This window comes from Colobus angolensis, unplaced genomic scaffold (assembly GCF_000951035.1).
Source record: "Colobus angolensis palliatus isolate OR3802 unplaced genomic scaffold, Cang.pa_1.0 Scaffold74, whole genome shotgun sequence".
Lineage (NCBI taxonomy): Eukaryota > Metazoa > Chordata > Mammalia > Primates > Cercopithecidae > Colobus > Colobus angolensis.
This window is the reverse complement of record NW_012121154.1, coordinates 4,121,166-4,148,134: the sequence shown is the minus strand read 5'-3', so window position 1 is coordinate 4,148,134 and position 26,969 is coordinate 4,121,166. Positions and strand designations below refer to the sequence as shown.

The 26,969-nt window shown below is 34.3% G+C and overlaps 1 protein-coding gene across 1 annotated transcript in view; it reads right to left on the bottom strand.

Annotated features, from left to right (window-relative positions):
- The window catches only part of PCLO (piccolo presynaptic cytomatrix protein), a 406,268-nt gene that overhangs the window by 155,822 nt on the left and 223,477 nt on the right, over positions 1 to 26,969 (bottom strand). Inside the window, exon 8 of the mRNA XM_011927761.1 lies at positions 1,349 to 3,536. Coding sequence (XP_011783151.1) covers positions 1,349 to 3,536 — 2,188 coding nt within the window. The remainder of the gene's footprint in view (positions 1 to 1,348; positions 3,537 to 26,969) is intronic.

Here is a 26,969-nt window from a genome sequence, read left to right as displayed (position 1 = left end):
TAAAAAATCTATTAAAATTCAGGTTTGAATTTCTAAAATCCTATTCATCTAGACAAAGATGTAGGAAAAAATTCCTTTTCACAAAAATGTGTATTTTCCCGTGAATCCTCAAGAAAGATGTTAGGTTTGAAAGGGGAGATGTTCATGTTAGCTTAGTTCTTTGGAGTCTCTAAAGGAAGGAAATAATAATGCTTTTATTTGATCAAAAATATATTATTTCCAGAACTCCATCTACATCTACATTCAAATGTAAACAAAAGAAGGTGAAAAAAAAAGGACCAAGAGTCAAGAGTCATGAATCCTCTTGGTATAGGCTAGCCTATTCACACCTTTGTATCATTTCTCCCTCTTCTTCAATCTTAGACTTGGACTGGATAATTTTCAAAAATGTTTATGGTTGTGTATCTTTAAAAACAAAGCTACTTAAAATGAGTTTTTAGTTAAGCATTTACTGTGTTAAAACACTTGTTTAACATGAAAATCTAGCAAGTCAATTTAGGGCAAAAACATGGGATGATACCAAAAAAAAAAAAAAAACCCAAGAAACCAAAGGAAAAGGCTAAATGGGCAAACCAGGAAAGTTTGAACTCTAAATAACTAAAATCACAAAAGAAGTTTACAAGGATTCAATTTTAAAGAATACTTCATACATACTAATACAATTATTTATTTTCATGTCTTATTTAGTACTAAACTTCCTAGCATATAATGCAAAATTACAAATTTGTAAATAATAGTATTCATAATGAGAGAGAAAGATAAAACAGAAATCTTTTATTTAAGGAAAATAACAAAATTCTACATTATACTAACATCAAGAACTTATCCAAAAGTTCTCAAAAATAGAACACCTTCTGAACTAATGAACACTGATCTCATAAAGATGCCATAAATGATTTTCTATTACAAAGTCTATCAGAATAGTATTTCATGGCTCTAAACTTTAATAATTCCAGAAACTGAAAGAAACTGATCAATAACTTTTAAAATGTATTTTAAAAAATGAAAGAAACATACAATGAAAAACTTTTCAACTATGGATTTATAGGATGACCATATTTTATTGACAGAATTATTTGATAATGGTTTTAGAAAAGCAGACACCAAACAAATCAAGCAATCAAGAAACAGAACAATAAAGGAATAAACTAAAACTAAATAAAGAAAAGCATGCTAAAGAATCTATACACAAGATAAAATTTCCATTTACAAGAAATAAAATTGAAGTAAACATGCAAAAGACACACCAAGAAAAGTAGGATACATCTCTGGAGAAGGGAAATTAAACATGCAGAAAAATAAGAGTTTGAGTTTTGAGAGTAACAGGGTAGTTTGAGGCCCAATTTACCTTCACTGTCTGACATGGCATGTTGGAAGTCATCCATGATGAAGGCTATGTCACGGTCATAGCCTCGAGTCCGTGATTCTTCCCTCATGTGTTGCTGAACTTCAGGCAATGAGTGGCTTGATCCAAACTGATCCCTGGTGTCTGCAGATATTGGTGGCAGGGGTCCAGCTGCAGCCCTGGCCATTCCCATTGGCTGGCCAACAGGACTGAGTGGGCTTTCTTCTTCAGAATTCTGGGCCACAATTGGTATTCTTCCTCTACTTTGACTAATTGGCAAACTGGTCGGTTTAGTTCTGGCAGAGGATGATGTGTGACTAAATGAAACATCTAGAGCTTCAGCCTCTTGAGCTTTCAGTCTTAGGGAAGAGCTAGAAGAATCCCTTTTAATTGATAAATCAAGCCCATAGACAGAGGAAGGTCTGGAGGAAGGTCTGGACCTGCTGCCACTACTGTATGGCTTATCTGCTTCATCCTGCAAAGCTGAGCGTATGGTATTTCCTAATGTGCCCAGTCCTGTGCCAAGAGAGGATCCCATAAATTTTTGTTGGTCTGTAATATTTTTTCTGAGGCCAAAAGTGATGTCATCTTGAAGAAGCCTTGCCCTGGAGGAAATGCCACCAATAGATGAAGTGCTAGAAGTCATATAGCTTGAATAATCAGGTTCAAGGTCTCTACTTTCTTGAATAGGTGAAAATTTTGACATTTTAGGGTCAATTAGTGATTTCTTATGCTTTGACTGCTTTTGATAAAGAATGGCTGCTGGCAGTTGTTTTGCTGCTTGTTTTTCAAGTGTGAGTCTACTGATGCTATACTTCTCGGATTTTGGAAAATGTCTATAGCTAGTATCAGCATGGTAATAATGAGAAAGACCAGCGAGGTGATCTAAGCTCTCTGTCCCTCTACGAAATTCCTGTTTAATCTGATGTTTCAGAAGCTTTAACTCATAGGGATCCTCCATTGGGTCTTCCTCTGCCTTCACATAACTATGCAATCTAGAAGAAGACTGTAAAGGTGCTAGGAAATCTGTCACTTCTTGAGACCGGCGTGTCTCAGTGGTTCGAAGGAGACGGTCTGTTTTTGACAGGTCCTTTTCATGAAGGCTAAATGCAGTGCTTAACGCCGCTGTTCCTTTGGTGATCTCTCCAATGTCGTCAATTAGGACATAATTTCGTGGAGTATGGTGATCAATATCTGCATAGAAAGAATCTGCGGATATGCTTGATATTGGACTGCTTGCCATGCTACTTCTTTCCTCCAAACCTATTCTCAAGTCTAAACTATTGTACTTACTACCAAGATGGGAAACAGCATATGTGTTATCAGTAGAAACAGGTGCTATCATAAGGGGTTGGTTGCGAATCACTTCATAGTTTGAGGTTATCTTGGGCTCCAAATATAATGTAGTTTGCCGTGGCTTCTGTTGTATCACCATCATCTGTGAAGGTAACTGATAAGAAGGCTGTGGGGTTGGCGTAGGTTGAGCTTGAGGTGTGAAGGACATTGTTGCCACAGCTTGGAATGTTGGCTGAGTCTGATAAGGTGAAACTTGCTGATGGTACAAAGTTTGTTGCTGAAAATGAGATTGTTGGGTGTATGAAGTGGGTGCTTGGGTAGGAAGAGCAGGGGAAGAGTATTGGTATTGTGTGTAAGGACTTGTTGGAGGAACTAGTTGAGATTCTGTTTGGGTTTGTGGTGGTATAAACTGGCTGAATTCAGTTTGGGGAGCAGTTCTTGGTCGCTCAATGCCATGCTGACTTTCTATTCGGGCTGGTCTTGTGCTACTTACTTCACTATCAGACATGTAATCACGATCCTCAGCTACTCCCTGGAGGTAGGCTCGTTCTCTCTTTTCTCTCTCCTTTAATAATGCCTCTTTCCTCCTGTTAATTCCCATTTCCAGGTATCGTAGCTTCGCATCAATCTCCTTTTCTTCTTCATCAAGCTCTGCTTGTTTCTTTCTAAGCTTTGCAGATTCCCTTTCCACAAGATCAAGCTCTCTGTCTATGTCCTGGAGAATCTTGGCTCGTGCCATTGTGTTGGTTCTGCAGATCCTTCTCCTGGAAACTGTGCCCATTGTGCTGAATGTGGATTGAGTTCCTGTGGAAATCTCCTCAGGAGGTGGATTTGGCAGAGTTCTTTTAACTTTTTTCTGGGTTCCAGAGGATGCCATGGTTTGAGAACCTTTAGTCTATAATCAAGTAAACAAAATATAGTACTTTATTATAAAGAAAAATAAAATAAAAACCAAATCAACTTCCATGAATTATATTTAATAAAAATGATTTCCCGTTTGATTTTGTGATCACAGCATGATAAAATAAAATATATACATATAATTTCAAGTATTGGTCACAAATACAATTAACTGAAAAATAATTTTTTAAATAAATTGGTTAACTGTAACTCCTATAACATTAGCAGTTGTAAAAACTCATTTTTCATCTAAATTAATATACATAAGATTATTTACTGAATCTATTTCCTCAGTGTTTTGTTAACCATCTAAAATTTAAATTACATTTGTTGAAGATGTTCATTTACCATATGACATTGATATTACGCCTATCTTCTTATTCCTACTTTTGCCCCCTGGAGTGGTTGTCATTCCTATTTTTTAAATTACATCTTCAAATTATCAAATACCTTTTTTTTTTCTAAAAAAGGGATAGTCTGGACTAATTTTCTATTTAATATTTCAAGATTTTCATGACTATTTGGATCTTATGTTTTCTTTGACTTTATTATCCTGCAGTATAGTTTCTTTTTAATACTCTAGTAACTTCCATGTGAAGCTAAAAGAATTGACCAATAAAAATCCATTGGAACCTTTTAAAAAATCAGATAAAAGTATAAAGTTGGTGAGTTTTCAGATATTTTTCATTTTATTTGGTTAATTTGTCATAAACTTGCTTTCTAAGAATTGAAGGTCTTGAGAATCATGCAATTTTAGAATATCAAAAGACATGAGAGATTGCTTTGAGCACTTATAGTTAAAATAAACTGATGTACTCAAAGTTACCTAAGTGTTCAGTGGCACATTTACAACTAGATCTCAGGTCTTCTGCTTTCCAGTTGCATATTCTTTACAAGATGATTTCTTTTCTTTTCTTTCTATTGTAATCCAAATACATCAATTCTCCAATTTTTCCACAGTCACCAAATATTGAGGGCAGAAAACAGAAAAAGTAAGAGTCTATAAATGTTGTACCTGAAAATTGTACCTTATTAATTAGATCACGTTTTTCCAAGACTCTGTACTTTCATTGCCTTTTAATTATTTCCAGATTCATTTCCTTGATAGTTTTTGTCTGTTTTCTGTTATCATATTTCTGCTCCCTTCATGTAACCCCACTATTTGTTCCCTTAATAGACATCATAATATGAAACAAAATCTTAAACATTTATTGAAGTTTATGTGTTCCTAAAATTTAAAATATTTGGATGGAAATGAATAAAAGTTATGAATCTTTGAAATAAGGTAAAGTGACTTTGGTGCAGTAGTTTGTTTTTCCTCATAGAGCAATCCCAAGGTATATGGGGTATTGAAGTTCCCAAGGCAGCTGTTTGACATGTCATTTATTTCTTCTTACTCATCCTCAATTCTTTTCATTTTATAAAATACTCACAATTAAGTCACAGAATTGTTATAAAGATCAAGTGAGACAACTATGTAAAATACTTATTTCACATTACAGGTACCCATTAATATCAGTTCCTTTAAAAGTCTCTATATTTCTATAGAAAACTATGGTTTCTTGATTAACCCACATTCTAGATCTTTACATTTTTTTTTCACTTGTAAAAAAGTACACATGTAACATGTTGAATATCAATGGGCCATAATTAAATGGTAATAAAATAAAAATTAAGATCCTACAATAATTTTCTTGATACTTTTCCAAAATATTAACATAGATATGTCATGTTTTTTAAAAGTTGTTCCACAACAACATCTTCAGTCCTCTGATTATAATGTTGTTCAACGGGAAGCTAAAAACTACATACTATTTGTTTTTTCTTAATATGTATGTGGTAGATCTGGTATATGCACAAGAATTTGAAAATTTAAAATGTTTACCTATTCTACATGATTATGATTATGAAATGGTTTGACAAAAGGGTATTTAATTGTGTTACTCAAGACCGTGATGCCTAACAAAGATGCAATAAAAAGAGGAGAATATGAAATGAAAAATATGACCAATCTTTTGTTCTAATGTTTGGTCACTACCAGAAGTTTTAAATATAACCACTGATAACATTTTCATAGTCCAAAGAACTTAATAATGGTTGAAAACTCAAGTCCCAAAGAAGCCCAGCTTAGAAGCTATATTTGAACTTGGAAGTCACTTCTTTTCAAAATGCATATTACAAATAGTTATATATTGTATGCATCTGTATTGTAGGCTTGCACTTCTTGTGCTTAGGAGAGAAAAAAGAGAGCAAATACCGACCAATCACTATATTTGTCATATGCTCTTATGTGTTGATGGGTGCAGCAAACCAACATGGCATGTGTATACCTAAATAACAAACCTGCACATTCTGCACGTGTATCCCTGAACTTAAAGTATAATTTTAAAAAAAGAGAAAAAAATATAGGTCATATCAGGAAAGTTCTACTGGGAATGAAAATGGAGGATTACTTGACTATTGCAAAGGCTATAACCCAAAAGCCTACAGGAACCAGAAGGTAATGGAGTGAATGTGTTGACCTGAGAATTTAAGTTCCATCTGTCAAGGCTGGCTCCAGAATATTGTTGCCATGAAGAAATAGAGACCCAGTGTGATGAGATCTGTTTCATTCAAGAGAAGTAGGAAATCCATATTTTAAAATTTTGGTCTCTATTTTAAATGGTTTTAAAACATAGTTCAGCCCAAAGAAACCAAGGCTTTTAGCTGCACTGACAGTTTGAAATAAATCTCTGTTCTAAAGAAGAGATTTATTTCTTTAGAAATAAAGAAATAAATGGATGTCCACTGAGAAACCATTAGAGGGTCAAACAGCATTAATGGCTAGTTGAGAGAAAGCAATAGATTTTAAACAATGAAGGAGGATGTGGGCAGAATACAAGAGCCCTAAAGAAAAACTTGAGTCCTTTATTAGAGTTTTCTGTCATCTTTTGGTTAAATTGTAATTATGATCATTCATGAATTTTCTTCCACAGCATAAATTTTCCTTTAGATTTTCCCTAAAATACATAACTATTCAATTCACTTAGACAGATATTTATTAAATGTCTCCTCTCTTCAAAGCACTTTGCTAGGCACACTTACACAAAGAGGATCCAAACTATTGAACCATTAGAACCCCACAGATTTAAATTTAAGCATGTCTGTGAGGGGTGTGTACTATGTTTTAGGAATGGTTAGTATCACTTAAGAGGGCAGACAGATATACAATAAAGAATTTGAAGTAATGTCTTACCAACTTATAATTCAAAAAGAACTGACTCTGACAAAGACAATAAAAACTTCTCAACTAAGTATTTAATTCTAATCAAAAAAACCTCTCAACTAGGTATTTAATTATAATTAAATCAATATAACATAAAATAAGAGTTCAGATCTCCAAATACAGAGATAAAAGCAATACAATATTATTTATTTTAAAAAGATCAAAAGTGCATAAAGTTTATTATGATTAAAGATGATGTAGCTGGAAGCCATGACTAAAGATGAGACAAGACAGTCCAGAAAAAAACTTGTTGTTTACTATGAACTTCTGTGTTGACCAGCTCTTAAAAGTTGTTTTCAGATAGATCTGGTGCCTTTAATCTAGAAAAAAAAAATTGTACTAAATATACTGGATATATAAACTTAAAATAGTTTAAAATAGCTGTGAAAATAGAGAGGAACAAAAAAAACATAATGATAATATAAAGGTTTAAGAAAGACTGGAAAAAAATCACTAATTGTAGATTGCAACATCAATGAGGTAATCAAGCTAACAAGCAAATAACTTTCAGGATAAGGTTTGTTGTCCAAAGTAATTTTAAAGAACATTTTCCTAATGAGATCACTTGGACTCAGGAAGGGGAACATCACACACTGGGGCCTATCATGGGGAGGGGTAAGTGGGGAGGGATTGCATTGGGAGTTATACCTGATGTAAATGACGAGTTGATGGGTGCTGAGGAGTTGATGGGTGCAGCACACCAACATGGCACAAGTATACATATGTAACAAACCTGCACGTTATGCACATGTACCCTAGAACTTAAAGTATAAAAAAAAAAAAAAAAAAAGAACATTTTCCTTAGGAAAGTCAATTTATATAATGCAATTTATACCATTTCTATACGGCAAAGGAAAGGAAATTTTGCTTGTTTTGGAGTGTCAAGAATATTAATGAAAATAATAAGTAAAGCACCTAGACACATTATCCTAAGTGACTTGAATATATGTATATGCATTACTTCATTGTCAAAATTCTCTGAGCTCAACATAAGGATGATAAAAGAAGGATCTGTAGTTTTCTTAAACATTGAAAAAACTAAAAATACATAGGGGCTATTGTTTAAAGTCCTAGATGCTAGACCAAAATTATTCATCCAGTATTATATATAATAAATATGAAAACATTCAATTTATTGATGTATTCAAATAGTTGTTAAGTATAATTCTAAAATGCATTGCTCTAGATGCTAAAGGCATAGATACAAGAGACACTAGATGGAACAAATCTACACTTTGTCCACAAATAACTAATAAATTATGAATATTTTTTGGGAAATTATTGTTTGAAGAAACTACCTCACTATACTGCCCAAAGCAATGTATAGATTCGATGGTATTTCTATCAAACTACCAACAACATTTTCTACAGAATTATAAAAAACTATTCTAAAATTCATGTGGAACCAAAAAATTGCCCAAATAGCTAAAGCAATCCTAAGCAAAAACAAACAAACAAACAAACAAACAAACACAAAGCTAGAGACATCATACTATCCAACTTTTTAAAACTATACTACGAGGTTATATTAAGCAAAACAGCATGAAACTGGTACAAAAACAGACATACAACAATGGAACAGAATATAGAACCCAGAAATAAAGTTGCACACCTACAACCATCTGATCTTCAACAAAGCTGACGATAACTAGAAAAGGATAAATGACTCCTTATTCAATAAATGGTGCTAGGACAACTGGTTAGCCACATGCCAAAGATTGAAACTGGACCCTTTCCTTACACCATATACAGATATCAACTCAAGGTGGTGTGAAAACTTGAATGTAAAGTCTACAACTATAAAAACCTTAGAAGAAAACCTAGGAAATGCAATTCTGAATATGAGACTTGGCAAAGATTTCTTGATGAAGACTCCGAAAGCAACTGTAGTAAGAACAAAAGTGGACAAGTGGGACCTAATTAAAGAGCTTCTGCACAGCAAAAAAAAAAAAAAAAAAAAAACCCAAAAACTATCAACAGAGTGACAGAAAATCTATAAAATTGGAGAAAATATCTGCACACTATACATGTGACAAAGGTCTATTATCCAGAAACTGTAAGACACTTAACAACAACAACAAAAAACCCACAAACAATCCTATTAAAATGGGCAAAGGGCATAAGTAGACATTTCTCAAAAGACATATACATGGCTGACAAGCATAAGAAAAAATTCTCAACATCACTAATCAGGGGAATGCAAATCAAAACCACAATGAGATACCATCCTACACCAGTCAGAATGGCTATTATTAAAAAGTGAACAAAACAAAACAGATGTTGACTAGGTTGTGGAGATAAAGGAATGCTTAAACACTTCTGGTGGAGTGTAAATTAGTTCAGCCACTGCGGAAAGCAGTTTGGAGACATCTCAAAGAACTTAAAAGAAAACTACCATTTGACCCAGCAATGGAATTGCTAGGTATATACTCAAAGGAATATACATCATTCTACCATAAAGACTCATGTGTATATTCATCACAGCACTATTCATGACAGCAAAGACATAGAATCAAGCTAGATGTTCATCAGTGGTGGACTTGATAAAGAAAATGTGGTACATCTATACCATGAAATACTACACAGCCATAAAAATGAATGCAATCATGTCCTTTGTAGCAACATGAATGGAGTTGAAGGCCATTATCCTAAGTGAATTAATGCAGGAACAGAAAACCAAATACTACTATGAGTGTTGTCACCTATAAGTGGGATCTAAACATTGAGTACACATGGATACAAAGAAGGGAACAATAGACACTGGGGTCTACTTGAGGGTGGAGAGTGGGAGAAGAGTGATCGAAAAACTACCTATATCAGGTACTATGCTCACTACCTGGGTGATGAAATAATCTGTAGTCCAAACCCCTGTGACATGCAATTTACCCATGTAACAAACCTGCACATGTACCCTCTGAACCTAAAATAGAAGCTGGAAAGAAAAAAAGGAACTACCTCAGTCTTTTGCTAAATAGTTATCAGTGTCAATATCAAGGATATACTTCTAAACCATTCTAAAACCATCGTACTGCTAGAGAGACATAGCAATATATATTTCATTTTATAAGTATAGAAAGCCATACCTACTGTCAGAAATAAATGTTCATCAAGATAAGACCTTGGATTTTTAGATTTGTTCCCTCAACTAAGCAGGAAATATTTGTATGCAGGCCCTTTATTTAGATGGTGGAGATGTGGATTCTTTTTCAAACAGCAGAATTCCACAAAAATTATCAATAAACAAGATATTTTGATACATAATCCTTAAGACGTTTTCCATATGACACGACATAAGGTGAGTTAGACGAGTATGCAATTATGTATATGTATTGGGAACTGGATAAGAGATAATGATGGATTAAGATACAACAGGAAGCCTGGTTCTTAAAGAATGGATGGTATTTAAACAGGAGAATGTATTCTAAGTGGAGGGAAAATAAGAAACATAAATTTTTGAAAAATATGAAGGATAATCTGGTTTCATTTAGGGCTAGTGATGCCTTAATTCCTGTGAGATGGAAACACATCCAGAGAATGCTCTACGCCAACAGAGAGAGGAAAAATGGAAGAGAAAATACAGGAAAAAAAAAAGCAAAAGTTCAAAAGCTACCTATATATTTAAATCTTTATTCATTTTCTTCTTTTACTGATGGAACAAGCAGGGCTGGTTATTACATACCAGTCAAATTAACTCCAATACCATGTGAAATACCAGAGAAACCTTCAAACTATAAATGTGCAATCACTGACAATGATTTCTAATGCAGTATGCTAGGTAGCAATCAGTGTGGCTTTGTCAAAGAGAAAATTGTGACAGCTCAATTTAATTTTCTTTAATTATAATGTGGCACTCCATGTAGATAACATAGAAGCAATACATGTATTCTAGCAGTGCTTGCACAGAACATTTAATGTTTTCTCATGACAGCCATCAACATAGTTTTGGCCATAAGGATGGAAAGTAGTAATATAATTTGTCAGGGATTCACATACCAACCATGGCTATTTGTGGTGCAGCATCAATATAGGTAATTAACAAGTCTTTTTTTTTTTTTTTGAGACGGAGTCTTGCTCTGTCGCCCAGGCTGGAGTGCAGTGGCCGCATCTCAGCTCACTGCAAGCTCCGCCTCCCAGGTTCACGCCATTCTCCTGCCTCAGCCTCCCAAGTAGCTGAGACTACAGGCGCCCGCCACTGCACCCAACCAGTTTTTTGTATTTTTAGTAGAGACGGGGTTTCACCGTGTTAGCCAGGATGGTCTGGATTTCCTGACCTCGTGATCCGCCCGCCTCGGCCTCCCAAAGTGCGGGGATTACAGGCGTGAGCCACTGCGCCAGGCCGGTAATTAATAAATGTTTCTCACCCTTGACAGTAATGACATTTTGGACCAGATGATTCTATATTGTTAGACGTTGAGTTGCACCTCTGGCTTGTACCCACTAGATACCATCAGTATACCATGTCAATCAAAAACGTCACGATGCATTGGCAAATGTCTCCTGGAAGGAAAAATAGCCCTTGTTGAAAGACACTAATGCATGTGATATACTAGATAGTGTCCTCAGGTAGAGAATCCTGATGGACTGTTAATTAATATATTTATTGATGATGAGAATCCTACTATTAGTTTATCATAGCGCCTTACTCTGAATGGGAAAAGGCTGACTTCCTAGAGTAACTAGAAATTAAACAGGGCCTTGAAAAGAGAATTCGATGGAATAAATGGTAAATGAAAAAGATACATTCTAGGTTATGGTAATGACAGGAGAAAATTAATAAGAATAGGAATGTACCTAATTATCTTGACTTGTTATAAATTCTTAGGACCCTAAAATTAATCCCTTCATTATATAGAAAAATTCTTAACTATTACATTATCACAAACTAATATTCAAAAGGTATCCAACTAGCTATTTTAATAACATAGTTTTATTAGAACACAGGAAGAAAAAAACAAGATGCTTACAATCACAACAATGAGCATACTCAGTGAAGATGATGAATCCTTCTAGCCTAACCCCATAAAAATCTTGAAAAACTGTTCTCAACTGCAATAATTATGGAAAAGTTCGAGTGTAAGGTATTGCCAGTCCGACTGAAAAATCATGTAAGTCCTAGTACATTGTTAAAAGTTGTCTGTTATTCTAAGTTTATAAGAAGGATCAATGATGCAATTAAAAAGAGATTAAAACCTTAAAAAAGGAAGTAATAATTTAGTTTGAGAAATTAAATACCAGAATCACTAAGGGAGATCAGGTGCATAGTGAAGCTTAATTTTAAAATTCAAGAAACTCCTGCTATCTTAAAATAACTTAAGAAAAAAAGGAATTAGAGCAAAAAAATTTGATAGCTCAAAAACAGTTAAAAAATAGATGGAAACATTTTTAATGAACAACAGACATTTACATACTGTTCACTGTAATAAATAATGAGATTAAAATGATGAAAAAGACATGGTCTCCTCCCTCTAATTGTACAAGAAATTAAAGAGAACTTGAGAATAGAAAATGCCCTTAGGGTCATTTGTCCCATTTTATTTGAACTCTCTTCATCCAGGAACTGCATTGACTTTGAATACCAGAATAAGCCTTTTCTTTACCTTAGTAAGAAGAGTAATACTTATACATACTATACTCCTCTCTGACTTTATTTTCTTCTGCTCTGCTCCTGGCCATTCTTTTTAGGGTGTAAAAATCATCTAAAAAGAGCTATGTATGCCCCTTAAGCACTGGGAAGGGAACTGAAATATGCAGGGTATTCTTTGTTAGTTTGTTTCCAAATGAGAGGTCTTTAAAATATATAAATATAGTTCATTAAAGGAATTAACATATTCCTTTGATTTTAGGAATTTAAGTTGGGAGAGGATGATGAAGCTGTAAGGCAGGCAAAAGGCTACAAATTAGGAAACATCCCTTTACACATCCTTCCTTTTAAATAGACTGGAAGCAGAGTTTCACTCTCTGAAATGTCAATGAAAACAGCAATACAGCTTTTAGGGGTCCCCACCTGCACTCCAACAGCAGTAGCTTCCTGTTTTTAGATAAAATCACAGTTAGATATAGAAATATTCAGCAGTCTATCTTATGTACAATACCATTAGTAATGTGCTACCAAAATAGAACCATTATTAATCACCATCCCTCTATCCTCTGCTTCTCTGCTTCTACCCTCTTTGGATATAAAACATACATGTTTAGTGCAAAACCTCAAGAATTTTTGTTGCTTTTTTTTTTTTTTTTTGAGACAAGGTCTAGTTCTGTTTCCTAGGCTAAAGTGCAGTGGTGCGATCATGGCTCATCACCGCCTTGACCGGAACTCAAGTATCCTCCCACCTCAGTCTCTGAAGTAGCTGGGACTCCAGGTGTGCACCATCATGCCTAGGTAATTTTTATTTTTATTTTTGTAGAGACAGGGTCTCACTATGTTGCCCTGGCTGGTCTCAAACTCCTGGGCTCAAGAGATCCTCCCGCCTTGGCCTCCCAAACTGTTGGAATTACTAGTGTGAGCCGCCACCAGCCTATTGATTCAAGACATACAAAAACAGGAATGATAACAGAGGAGTGACGTGTGAATAAGGAAAGACTAAATGATACCATTCGTGAGATAATACTTTCAACATGAATAAAATGTTTAAAATCCATTACCACTGCAACAGAGCACAGTGTCTTGCATATAGAAAACAAGACCATCAAATTCTTCAATTAGAGTATTGTGAAATTGTTTAATAATTGTTTCTATGAATTGATGCAATATGTAAGTAGCAGTATCATCACTATGGGACTATGTTTGATTATTAAAAATTATAGACATCTTTATTCATAAACAGTCTTGAATCTCTACTGCCATGAAACAATTTACCATTTGTGAATATAATTGAAAAAAACATTTAAGGTAGTTTTTCTCTACTTCTAAGATTCTAGTGGCAAAAAATGTGAGAGTGATAAACTAAATTACAGGACCCTATTAATAACAGAATAAAACCAAAAGTAATAGAACATACTTAAAAGTTGTACATGTATAAGTTATTTATCAAAGTCTAGTAATATAGACAAAATATTCTCTAACTGATATTGTGAAAACGGCACTCAGTGTTTCATCAAACATCTCTAAGTTTTTCCTTAATGCACCTCTTGTCCCAGTTTGTTTTGTTTTCTTGTTTAAAGTCATTGCTCTTGGGCTGAGCAGTCAAGCAGAAAACTAGTTTCTACCTCACTGGACAGAAGCATTAGAGATGCCAGTCTGTGTGAAATTTATTGCATTATATTTTCTGGAAAGTCCCAAAGAGATTAATTTCTTTTCTTTCCTAAAATCTGTATCAAATATTTTGTAAGGCCCTTTCAAAAGTTTTTTTAAAGTGAGCATTTTTTTTTATATATGTGTGTATGTGTACATTTTCCTCCCTCCCTCTTTCCATCCTTCCCTCCCTTCCTTTTGCTTCCTTCTTTCCTATTAAATTGGATGACTATACTACAACAAAGGGAACAAAATATATTCTGTTCATATGGTTCCTGAATATAGTTCTGCTTAACAGACAAAATATTTAGGTTTCTTTTTTCCTGTCTGGCAACTTCTTTATTCAACTATCACACACATATAGAGTTCAAGAGGAGCATTCACACTCTGTAACAAGAGAGTGCTTTAGTAAAAGATGAATTCTTTCGGATACTCATTTTTGTCAAATGGCAGATCCAGCACCATAAGAAAATTAGGACCAATTGTACATTGCCTTTGGGGTTTCCATCTATAACTTTCAATATTTATATAATTAGCGTAGGTTCAAAGTAGTTACCACACATATGATCCTTGGTTATTTTGCTTTCATGAGATAACTACTTTTTTAAAAATCAATTTGTTAATTATCATTCTATGTGTGAATCAGAGGTTCTTGCTCTTCCCTAGAACAATCCATGGATGCATTCGCATTTCTGAATTTTCAGTCTGGGGCCTTGTCATTTCATAACTGGAAAATGAAAATGAAAATACCTTTCTAGAAAGTGTCCTTACACTTGGCTATCTCTGAGGGACCACAATTAGCATGTCAATCCTTTTTCTTCTTCTCCAAGTTTCTCTACTGATGATTATATGGCATCCAGATGGTTTTGCCAGGATTTCACGGATCTGGTAAAAGCTCACAAAAACCCATCTTGTTTATTCTTTCTTCTCATCATGGTCTTTTAAATCTCACTTTAGTAAAATTGCTCATAATCTCACTGCTAATTCATTCTTGCACTGTATCTTTATACACATCAATTAATATTTCTTTACTAGGCACTTATATTGCATTCCCTACATAAATATATATTTTCAACATATTCAGTTGTAAGCATTTTATACCTGCTTTCAATTGCATACTATAATTTTAACTAGGATATATAGACCAAGGTTCAAAGCAATGCTATAGTTCATTTGCTTTTAGCTTTAAAAAATGAGAGGGGTGATCTGAATTTACTGTTCAACTATAAAAATCATTAAATAAATTTGAGTGTAATTTAACTAAAATTTATTTATTGATCTGTCTATGTGTGTAAAAGCAGTCCTCATATGCATGGGGTAGCTATTTCAGTTAGCATAATACTATTTCTTTGTGGGTGAGTAGAGGAAAGCCAGGCTAATCAATTTAAGAACATACACAATTTATAATGGCAAAACTATTAGCTTAGACTAGGCATTCAAGTGTTTGCTATATATACTTGAAGCAAATGTTTAAACAAAAGAATAATGTCCTTGCAACTAAAGCGACTACTATTCAGAAACACATTACTAAAAGGGTTAATGTAACAAATGATATGATTTATACTTTTGTCAGTGATTTAAGTCAATTTGTAGATAATCTTTTATTTATTTATGTAACAGTGTCCATTCGCTTCAAGCTTACGAAGTACTAGCAAAACTACACAGGTCTGTTAAGAAACTGTTTAGAGAAAGATAAAAGTAATAAAAATAAATGAAAATAGTTAAAATGATGCAATGAATATAACTGGCACATAAAAGACATTTTTGTGTTTGTTTGTTTTTTTTTTTTGGGTCAGAATCTCGCTGTTACCCAGGCTGGAGTGCAGTGGCGTGACCTCTACCTCACAGGTTCAAGTGATTCACCTGCCTTAGCCTCCCGAGTAGCTGGGATTACAGGCTCCTGCCACCACGCTCGGCTAATTTTTTTGTATTTTTAGTAGAGATGGGTTTCACTATGTTGGTCTCGACCTCCCGACCTCAGGTAATCCACCCACATCAGCCTCCCAAAATGCTGGGATTACAGGCATGAGCCAATGCGCCCGGCCCGAAAGGGAAATATTTTAAACATGCACATAGAAACAAAAGTAAGATAATTCTGAAATGGAGCAATCCAGAAGCTATGGGAAGCATAGGTGGTGGAATCAAGATGTAATTGCTCATCCATACCACATACTATACAAGTGTCATGAAGAGGCAGATTTAGACACAGCTTTTGGCTTATCATTTAGAAAGCCATTGGTAATCCTGAGAAAAGTGGTTTCTGCAGAACAATTATACTAGGTTAAAGAATAAATGATAAGAGAGAAAGTTAGACCAGAAAAGATGAACTCTTTATGGCTTGCTAACTGAGATACAAGGTAGTTGTCTGAAGGTGAGGCTTCTGAGAAAGAGTAGCTTTTAGGGAAAAAAGGCATGGTAAGAAACAGTCTAAGGGTCACGAGCAAGAAAGGGAAGTACTTGAGGACATACAAGAGAGAAGGGAAAGCTGATAAGGCCTTTATATAATGATATTATTTAATGGGGGATAATAAATTATTTTAACAGTAATAACTAAATGATAAAGATTTAAAATACATTAAAGCTTACCATGTAGTAAGCATCATTAACAGTTTCATATATAATATCTTATCAATCTCTAATACACCCTTATTAGAGAGGAACTACTATTAATTCCAGGTTTCAGACACTGATAACCTTAGAGGCAGTATGTAACTTTGCCAAACTTGCATCACTCCTAAGGGGCAGTGCTGGGACTTACTCTATGTTTGCCTAATGTTATTGCTCAAGTTTAAATACAATGTGATTCATTTAAAGTGCAAATAAGAAATCAAAATAATCTACAATGCAAATTTCTACATTAGCATATATGATAAAAATGAACATGTGTTAAGAAAATGCATTCTTATCTCATACATAAAATCAATGCTATATTTAAAGATTTGGGAGAAGTAAGCTATAACTATGAGAAAAAATTAAACAAACGTAAATATAAAACGTATTTTTAACTTCCTTGATACACTCATAAGGTATTTCTCAAGCCATCAATCCTTGTCTTCTAAATATATAGTTCCTAAATTTCTAGAAAATATGTTCAAAAACAAACTACTATTATTTTATAAAATGAGCTGAATTATTGTGTAGTCTAATATTAAACTATTTAGGATTAGCAAACTCTAATTCACTACTTCAGTTATTTAGGATTAGTGAATTCTAATTGTTTGTCCTTCTGTCCATCTGTCTAATAAATATTTACTAATTCTCTATTTGGTACCATGTTCTGGGTTAGGCCATTATGACACAAAGATGAATGACCCTGGTATTGCTTCTACCTTCATGCAGCTTTCAGAGCTTAGAAAACGTAATAGAGATGTTTTGCTAGGAACTTTACTTTAACATGATAAACTTTATAATAAAAGCTTCTATCTGGATCTTACAGAATGCAGAGGAAGGAGTGTGAATCTCAGATACAGCTGAAGCATATGAAGCACCCAGGAGACACCTTGTATGTAGTTCTAAGTACTAAGAAGGAAACCACAAGGGCTACAGGGGAGGGATTTCCTGGTGGCAGGACACATGGACAAATAAATGAAAACACAGGTACACATATGGCCTAGGACCTGCAATGTCTACGGCACAGTGTAGAAGCCTGTATGGAGGGAGGGAGAAACAGCATGAGAAGGTGAAACTAGAGAGTGATATATCAGACCATCTATGGCCTCGAATGTCATGCAAATTTTAGACTTGATCAAATAAGCAAGAGGTCACTGAAGATTCAAAGTTCAGAAATGACAACTTAAGATGTATTTATTAGAAGATATATTTGGCAGAATTTGACTATTATTGTTAGAAAACTTACTAAAAATTCTGAATAATATCAAATTATCCAAGAGGTAAATGTTAGCATAATACAAAAACACTCTATTCACTTCTACAAAAGCAGAAACTAATGTTCAAAGAGGTTATAATAGAATACATGAACTCTGATCTCTTTGGTAGATAATTTCTTACCTAAAAATTTTGAACCCCAGTCTCTGACTTCTTATGTAATTTGTTTTTCAAACACATCCAGATAATACCTTTTTGAAACTATAGTTACTAGGTTATGTGCTCTTTATCGCATGATACTTAAAGTCAAAGAATGTTTCATGAATCTTTCGGCTCACCTGGGATTCCACTAATGGTATGTGATGGGTCTAGAAAGGTAGGAAGGTTCCTGCAAGCCATATTGATAACTTGTAGATTCAACCTAATTTATATGGAAAGCCATTGAACAGGAATGAATGTGCCAATACATTTGTATATGAAAAGTTTTATCTGGCTGAACTACAGAATGCATAGGATGGGAACAGAGATAAAAGAAAACAAATTAAGAGTCTTTTAACGGTCCAGAAGAAAAAGACTGATGCACTTTTGAAAACAGAGTGGTACCAGGGAATTACAGCTGAGACATATAAAAGACTAAGGATTTCAGGATTTGTTTTCATCATTTTACTTATATTAACTCATTTTAAAATACAGTAACCATATAAGTCCAGTACTATTATTACCTTCAATTTATAAATGAGTAAATTTAGGCAGAGCAAAATTAAGCAACTTCAAGTTTGTACTGCATGGCATATAAGATTTGAATTGGGGAAATGAAGAGATTTGAAGAAAAGCATTTCGGTAATCATGCTATTCAGTAGAGCATTTTAGGTGATAGATTGTGTTAATTATCAAACACAGGCTAAGGTATAACAAATCACCTCAAAATTTAGTGGCTTAAAACAACAATATTTACATTTTTCTGTGGGTCAGTAATCCAGGCATGGTTTAGCTGTGTCCTCTTGCTCACGGTTTCTCACAAGCCTACAAGCAAGTTGCCACTGAAGTTATCATCTGAGGTCTTGACTAAGGAAGACTCTACTTCGAAGCTCACTCATGTGGTTGTTGGCAGGATTTGGACACTGCAGGCCTGTTGGACTGGGGGCTTCAGTTCCTTATTAGCTTCCCTTGTTACTTTCTATGTGGGCCTTTGTAGAGCAATTCAGAATATGGGGGCTTGTTTATCAAAGCATGCAAGCAAGATGGCAAGAAAAACAGTGCAAGCAAGATAGGAGCAATAGTCTTTTGTAACCTAATTTTGGAATTGACAGCCTATCATTTATTTCATATTCTACTCATTAGAACCAATTTATTAACTCCAGCCCTCATTTAAAGAGAGGGGACTCCACGAGGGCATAAATACAAGGATATAAGATTGATTAGGAACCATATAGAAGCTGTCTACAACGTAACATGAATTGATTTTATGATTGATTATATGTGAAATATGTGGTAGAGGGTAGAATCAAAGAGGTCTCCTTAAAATGATGTACAATGATGACATACTCAGTGGGTAAAATTTGAGAAAGCTTATGTCTTCACTGTGATGTAGGAAGTATATTTATCCACTGTGATTAAGGCAGCAATTATCAGGGATTTGAGCAGAGTAAACAATGAGAAAGGAAACTGAGTAGTTAAACCTTGCAGGAGGAGGTTTAGCAGGTGGATGGTCTGATTGAGTACATGGCTCTCGGAACTCTTAGTTAGTATTTCCACTTGTGGGTCTTCTTATTTACATCCAGGCGAGATGTAGATAAGAAAGTGGCAGCTATTTGGATTCATTCAGGGTAAATTTGTTGCCAGGGTTGTGAGATAAATTAGAGTAACAGCAAAAGGTTTGTTGTGGTAAATCTGAACCTTGGATCATGAAAGTGGTAGATATAGGAAGGTTGATAAACACAGACAAAAGTAGAACTTCCAACTGAATAGAATAAGGATGGACTTGAAGGGCAAATATAAGGGGGTACATTAGTGAACAAGTTCTGAGACAGAATGTTTACATGTTAGCGACATGTATGATTTACGAGTTAAATACTTTTCAGGTAATTTCAGAGGGTATTTATGGGAATGGATGAACAACATGAAGGAGAAGTAATAATTATGGTAGATGAGCTTTAAGAAAGTGAAGAAACAGAAAAACTGGGTGTGGGATCATCATCCTCACAGATGTTGAAGTCAGGATCTGGCAGGACTTCTGATGACTTTTATTACACAAAGGTCTTGTCACATGACAAGTATGCCTGTGGAAGAAACATGCTAGATTGCACTGTTAATGCAAATATATTCGTGGAGAGAAAAAACAAACATCCTTAAGTTCTTTATGATTCCTTTTATATTTCATTTTTTAAAAACAAGTTTTGGGGTAATTTGTTACATAGTAATAGAAAACTAATAAGTTCATTGGCCTTTCCCATCTTATTGAACTTCTACATATATATCTGTTGGTCTTGAATATGATTCGGTCTCATATCTTTTTGACAGACAGTTCATTTATTCTGACAAGTTCTCCCTGAAGAGACAGTTAATTGGTACACTCTCCACTATTTTCTTTCACCTTACCTCTCTAGGTTATTTTCTGTTGCAAAGCCCTGATTCAAGATCCAGGAATGACTCACTTTAGAGTCAGCAGGACCCTCTCTGAATTACTGCCTCAGTTTTCTTTCCTGGCTGACAGTTCCTATCAGGTTAGATTGGACTAGTCTTTGAGCTGTTTCTGAGAAATAAGAATAATTTATTAGGTTGTTAATTAAACAGCAAAGGAACACTTCCTTGTAATAGTACTTCAAGATTTTAGTTGAAACCTTAGCACTTCTGTCTTTTGAAGTATACCCTGAGGTTTTCCATTTTCTGGAAGGTCAGGTTTTTTTTCAGTGAAAATTATTTTAAGTGTTCCTTATACTGGGTACTTTGAGAAAAAATAGGAATTTGAAACAGCTTTCTGTGGGAAAAATGTATTTTCAGGTCTTCCTATTTCCTGAACAGTCTTCAACCTTCACAGCATCACCCTTACATGCAGGGCTAAATCAACAAATGCAGGGCTCACTGGCATTGAGTGGTCCAGTCCATTTTTTTTTTATATTCCTTATATATAAGAAATGAATAAATGCTCCAGATAAGGTTTAAAAACTGTGATATATTTTCAGTGCTGACACTGAACATTTATGCTTTTAAACACACAGAAATAAAAACATGTAATGACTCATACTTGGAGATAACATAAGAAGCATAAATGTTGAGGCCCTTTGTCAAAATAAGGCCAAGGCCAAAAGGTTTCCTTTGATCTTTCTGTGATTCTTATGTCTTTACAAGTGAATTTTCCCTCATAACGGTTAAAAATCAGATCCCTCTCAAGAATATGTAAACTTTAATGTAGTGCCTTAAGATTACTCAGAGAAATGAATCTAATGATAGAATGTCATATGATGAGATTAATATTTGATGGGTTTGGTCTAGTACCTCTCTGAAATCATTACCTATGTTCACCTCACTTGCCAATTAAGGCAAGTGAGATTTTATTTTAGAGAAGTTAGCTATTACTTTCAGTTGTCTTTGCATATGATGTAATATTAAAATATAACTTTTACAAACTACCATTATTAATGATTTTTATGGGCAAAATTATTTAGAATGTTCTTATACAGAGATGACCAATTTATGATAGACATGCACAGCCATCAAGATGTTCCCTGTGACTCTCATAGGTTGCTAATGATTACCATTTCTTTAGTTGGGGCTGTGTTTTTTGAAATTCTAGAAAAAGGATCAAGGCAAATGATCACATTCAGCAAGATAAATATTCTAAATAAAACTAATTCTAGTATATTAATTAAACTGTACATGGATCCACCCACCTAGGCTTCATTTTATACCTCAAATAATCTAAATATTTATTTGTGTAGTTTAGCAATCGAAATGCCATGATGACAACTGTAACATAAATTTGATTAAGTGGTAATATCTATATTTAGTCTAACAATGTTTATTTTCACTTATCTTAAGATGAAAACAAATAATAATTGCTTTCCTAAATTTATGACTGCTTGACAAGTATGTGTTCTAATATAAAACTGCAGTGTTGAGATTTCACCTAGCTTTCCAATTCCACAGTATGGTGACTTCAAAGCTTCAGAAAATTTCAGAGCATGTCTAGGAAAAAAATTATATGGTATATTACCTGCAAAGTCAAGATCTCTAGATTTATATTTATCTATGTCCACCTGTCTTTGCTCCAAGAGAAACAGAAAATAGATATATATTTCTAACCATAACAATTATTTTCAATTGATAAAACATATTTTTACATAATAGCACTTACATAAAAATACTACTACTAAGCACTCAATAAATGGTAGATATTATGATAAATGGATAATTGTTATTATAATACATATTTCTTAATAACAAAAGCCATAATTCTCTAATAGTATCACTCAAAATTCCTTCTGATTAGAAAGTTTGTAATATTTTAGCATGCATATTATATTACCGACTATACTTATGAGAAGTCAATAAAAATTATGATTTTTTTTCATATAAGCATTCAAAAATTCATAAGCTAAATGCCTTTCCTGAAATAAGGACAATCCTTGGACTTCACCATCTAATTTAATAATGACTCATTAGAAAAAATGTAGGTAAGACCATATATAGAGTGACCAGGAAGCAAGCAGCCTGGTATACTAAAAAAAAAATTAGGATTTGCACTCAGACATACAAATTTAATCATGTCTTTGGAATTTACTTGTTCAGGATAGCCTTCAACAACTCAATATTCTTTATTCTCAGTTTTCGACTTTGTAAATTAAAGATCAAATACCTACATTTCATTGGTTTGCTGCAAAGATAAAATGAGCTGAGTTCTTTCAAGTACCTAGTAGTTTGCTTGGATATAGGAAACACCCATAAAATACCTGTTATTATAGTTACTATTCTATTAAGAATCAAATGCAGTTATGTATGTTGCTTTTCACACAGCAAAAAAGCAACAAAAAACCTCTACAACATACAGTTCACACTTTTGTTTAAAGTTAAAAAAAATCTATGTCTAAACAAAGATAAGTTTAATACACTTCACTACATCTTCACATGAACCTAAAAGTGAAATGGGTAAGCTATCAATTATTACATTTATGCCAAAAGTGAAACTTCATTTCAATGAAGACAGAGCAAATTATAAATTAAGATTCTATGTCACGATTGGAGTAAGATCATAGAAATGGCAGAGTTCAGAACTTCAGGAACTGATCCCTCTATTAAAGCAAAAATTAAGCTGGCAAAAACTGACAGAATCAACCTTTCTGGAACTCTGGAATCCAATCAAAAACAGAAAACAGAAGAGGGCTTAATGAAGAAAGAAGTTTCTAAAGTTCAGTAAGAAAGCATTGTGATGTTTTGGTTCATTCTCCTATAATCCTCCATTCTCTAGCTTGGATACAACATCTGAGTGAAGATCCACTAGGAAATATAGAACTTGAACAACATGGTAAACAGTAGACCTTGTAGACACATATAGAATACTCCACCAAACAGCAGACTGCACATTTCTCTCAGGTGCACTTGGAAGAGTCTCTAGATAGACCATATGTTAGGCCATAAAACAAGTCTCAATAAATTTTAAAAAGTTGAAATCATACAAAGTGTCTTCTTTGACCACAACGGAATGAAGTTAGAAATCAATAAATTAAGGAATGAAGCTAGAAATCAATTAAGAAAAACTATAAAATTCTCAAATATGTAAAAATTAAACAACAAAAAGAAAAACAATCCAATTAAAATGTGGCAAAAAGCTTGAATAGTTACTTCACATAAAAAATATGAATGGTAAAGAAGCACCTAAAAAGATGCTCAACATCATCAGTCATTAGAAAAATGAAAATCACAATCACAATGAGATACCAATTCACATCCACTAGGATAGTTATAATAATATTTACTTTAAAAAGGAAAATAAGTATTGGAAAGGATGCAGAGAAATTGCAACCCTTGTACATTGCTGGTGGGAATGTAAAATGGTTCAACTTCTATGGCAGAGGCTGACAGTTCTTCAAAAAGTTAAATATGGAATTACTGTAACACCCAGGAGTTAGCTATTCCTAGGCATATACCCTTAAAATTGTAAACAGATACACAAACAAATACTTGTGTATTAACATTTATAGAACCATGATTCTCAATAGCCAATATATTCATCAGTAGATGAATGAATAAACAAAGTGTGGCACATAGAATAAAATGGAATTCAACTATTTAAAGGAATAAAGTACTGATACTTGCTACAAAGTAGATGAACGTAGGAAATGTTATTTGAAGTGACAGAAGCCCATGACAAAAGGCCACATACTGTATGAATCCATTTGTATTTATCTAGAATAGGTAAATCCATACAGACAAAAACAGATTGGTAGGTGACAGAGGCTAAGCAGGGAAGGGAATGGAAAGTAATGGCTGAATGGGTCTAGGATTTTATTCTGGTATGATGAAAATGTTTTGGAACTAGACAGAGGTAGTGGTGATTGTACCACATTAAAATGTACTGAATTTGTCATTGAAGTTTTCATTTTTAAATGGTTAATTTTTATGTTGTGTGAATTTCACCTCAATTAAAATAGCAGTCCTTTAAAAGGTATCATTACTGTTCAAATGTTGAGATATAAACAAAACCTATGCACATTTTAAAATGCTTTTACTTTTGAAACCTACATGTTTTTGTGAAAATTGTGTTTTAATGTCACATTTCATGGTAATGCCTGTTAACATCTATACTACAGTTTTTTGCATTTGGCAAACAATGTTGTGCCTCACTTTGTGTAAAATAATAAACCCTACTGTAGTATTTTAAAAATATGTTTAATTATTTCAGTGGTAGAAAATAAAAATCCTCAAATTTCTAAATCGTATCATTTCCTTGAACTATTCAAAATCTTTGGCATAGTGCTAACTAGAATATTACAAACTGTACTTCTCATCTGAGTAATTATGATCTGATGTGTTTTTGGAAACTTTATCTAATTTTGGCAATAGTATCCCATTGCGTATTTTAAATGCTCAATGCTAGGTAAATATTAAAAAGAAATCAATAGTTTTTCCCTTTCTATAATATTTACAATGTTATCCACCAGCAGGCTCTATTTCAGTCACTCTGTTATTAAAGGAGAGAATAGATTCAATTGTAAGCAATTAACCAATACCACCCAAACTTTACTTTTGTGTTTCATTAATACAGAATTACATATGTTGAAGGTGTGATTAAACAATTTACCCCAAAATTTCAGTTGTGTTTTGTCCTTCTTGCTATGAGATTAAAGTAACAATAGGTATTCTCCCTTTTTAATCACATGAAGGTATCTCCACATTAGATTCCAAATCTGAGAACTTTGCTAATGGGTATTTTGAATTACAGAACCCAACCAACAAAGTTATCTTCTACTACTTGTAGATACATATCTAAGGTCTATTTGAATGACAAAGTCAAAGACAGGACATTTAAGAGTCAGGGCTTTGAAAACAACATAAAGCATTATGGGCCATGCTAGACATTTAAATGCAAGAGCCATTCTCTCTCTTCCAAGGACTATGAAGACTTGGAATAAAACAGTATCAGTAAGAAATACAGAAATGATTAATTTGCTTTAAAGAATATATTACATTTTGACATTTCAGTGTTGTAAAGTGAAGTATTTATTAACTACAAGGGTATAATATTTAAAGCACATGTCTTAGAAGCAAGATACTATGTTTCTAAGTTTTTACATGTTTGTTAGAAAGGCACATTGCTATACATGTATTTTTTAACTGGTTTGTTGCTTCATTCAACATTATATTTTCTTGGTTATTTTTCTAGCAGAAAAGAAAATGCTTAAAGGTACAGATGGCCTCCTTTTTCTCTTCCTTTTAGTCTCCCAATGTCAAGTTATTACTAAAATTTAAAGCCACTCTTTTTGTAGTTCCTATTTCAAAAAATTACTGGAGCAGCTTTTGCCCATATGCTCTTAGCTAGGTTAAAGGAAGGCCTGGTGACCAGTGAGCATAAGGAGAAACAATGAAGAAATTTAAAAACATTGACTTAAAGACTATTACTAAAACATGATAATATAAGGATGAAAATAACAGATCAGATCACTAGAAAATGAATATAGATAGCTCTGATTTTCTTTTTTTTATACCATTTAACTTTTATATGGTGTTGTTGGACTAAGATACTAACTGTTATGTATGACTGCCTAATGTTGTTTCCTTTTTCAAAGGGCAAAATCATTTACATTTCTGATATGCTACAGTGAGAAAATGACTATATTCCTTTGTCAGAAAATGTGTTAAATAGCTTAAGTGGGCAGTCTGAAGTAGAATAATAGGTTAACAATAATTTCCAAGAACATGAAAACTTCTCTTAAAACATAAATGTAAATTAAAAATAGTAAAATGCGGGGGGGCGGAGCAAGACGGCCGAATAGGAACAGCTCCAGTCTCCAACTCCCAGCGTGAAGGACACAGAAGACCGGTGATTTCTGCATTTTCAACTGAGGTACTGGGGTCATCTCACTAGTGAGTGCCGGACAATCGGTGCTGGTCAGCTGTTGCAGCCCGACCAGCGAGAGCTGAAGCAGGGCGAGGCATCGCCTCACCTGGGAAGCGCAAGGGGGAAGGGAATCCCTTTTCCTAACCAGGGGAACTGAGACACAGAACACCTGGAAAATCGGGTAACTCCCACCCCAATACTGCGCTGTAGGCTAACGGGCACACCAGGAGAATATACCCCACGCCTGGCCGGGAGGGTCCCATGCCCCTGGAGCCTCCCTCCTTGCTAACACAGCAGTCTGCGGGGATCTAACCACAGGGCAGCAGCTAGGCTGGGGGAGGGGTGCCCGCCATTGCTGAGGCTTAAGTAGGTAAGAAGCTCCAACTGGGTGGAGCTCACAGCAGCTCAAGGAAACCTGCCTGTCTCTGTAGACTCCGCCTCTGGGGACACGGCTCAGCAAAAAAAATAACAGGGGAAGCATCAGAGGCCTGTGCAGACGCGAACGACTCTGTCTGACAACTTTGAAGAGAGCAGTGGATCTCCCAACACGGAG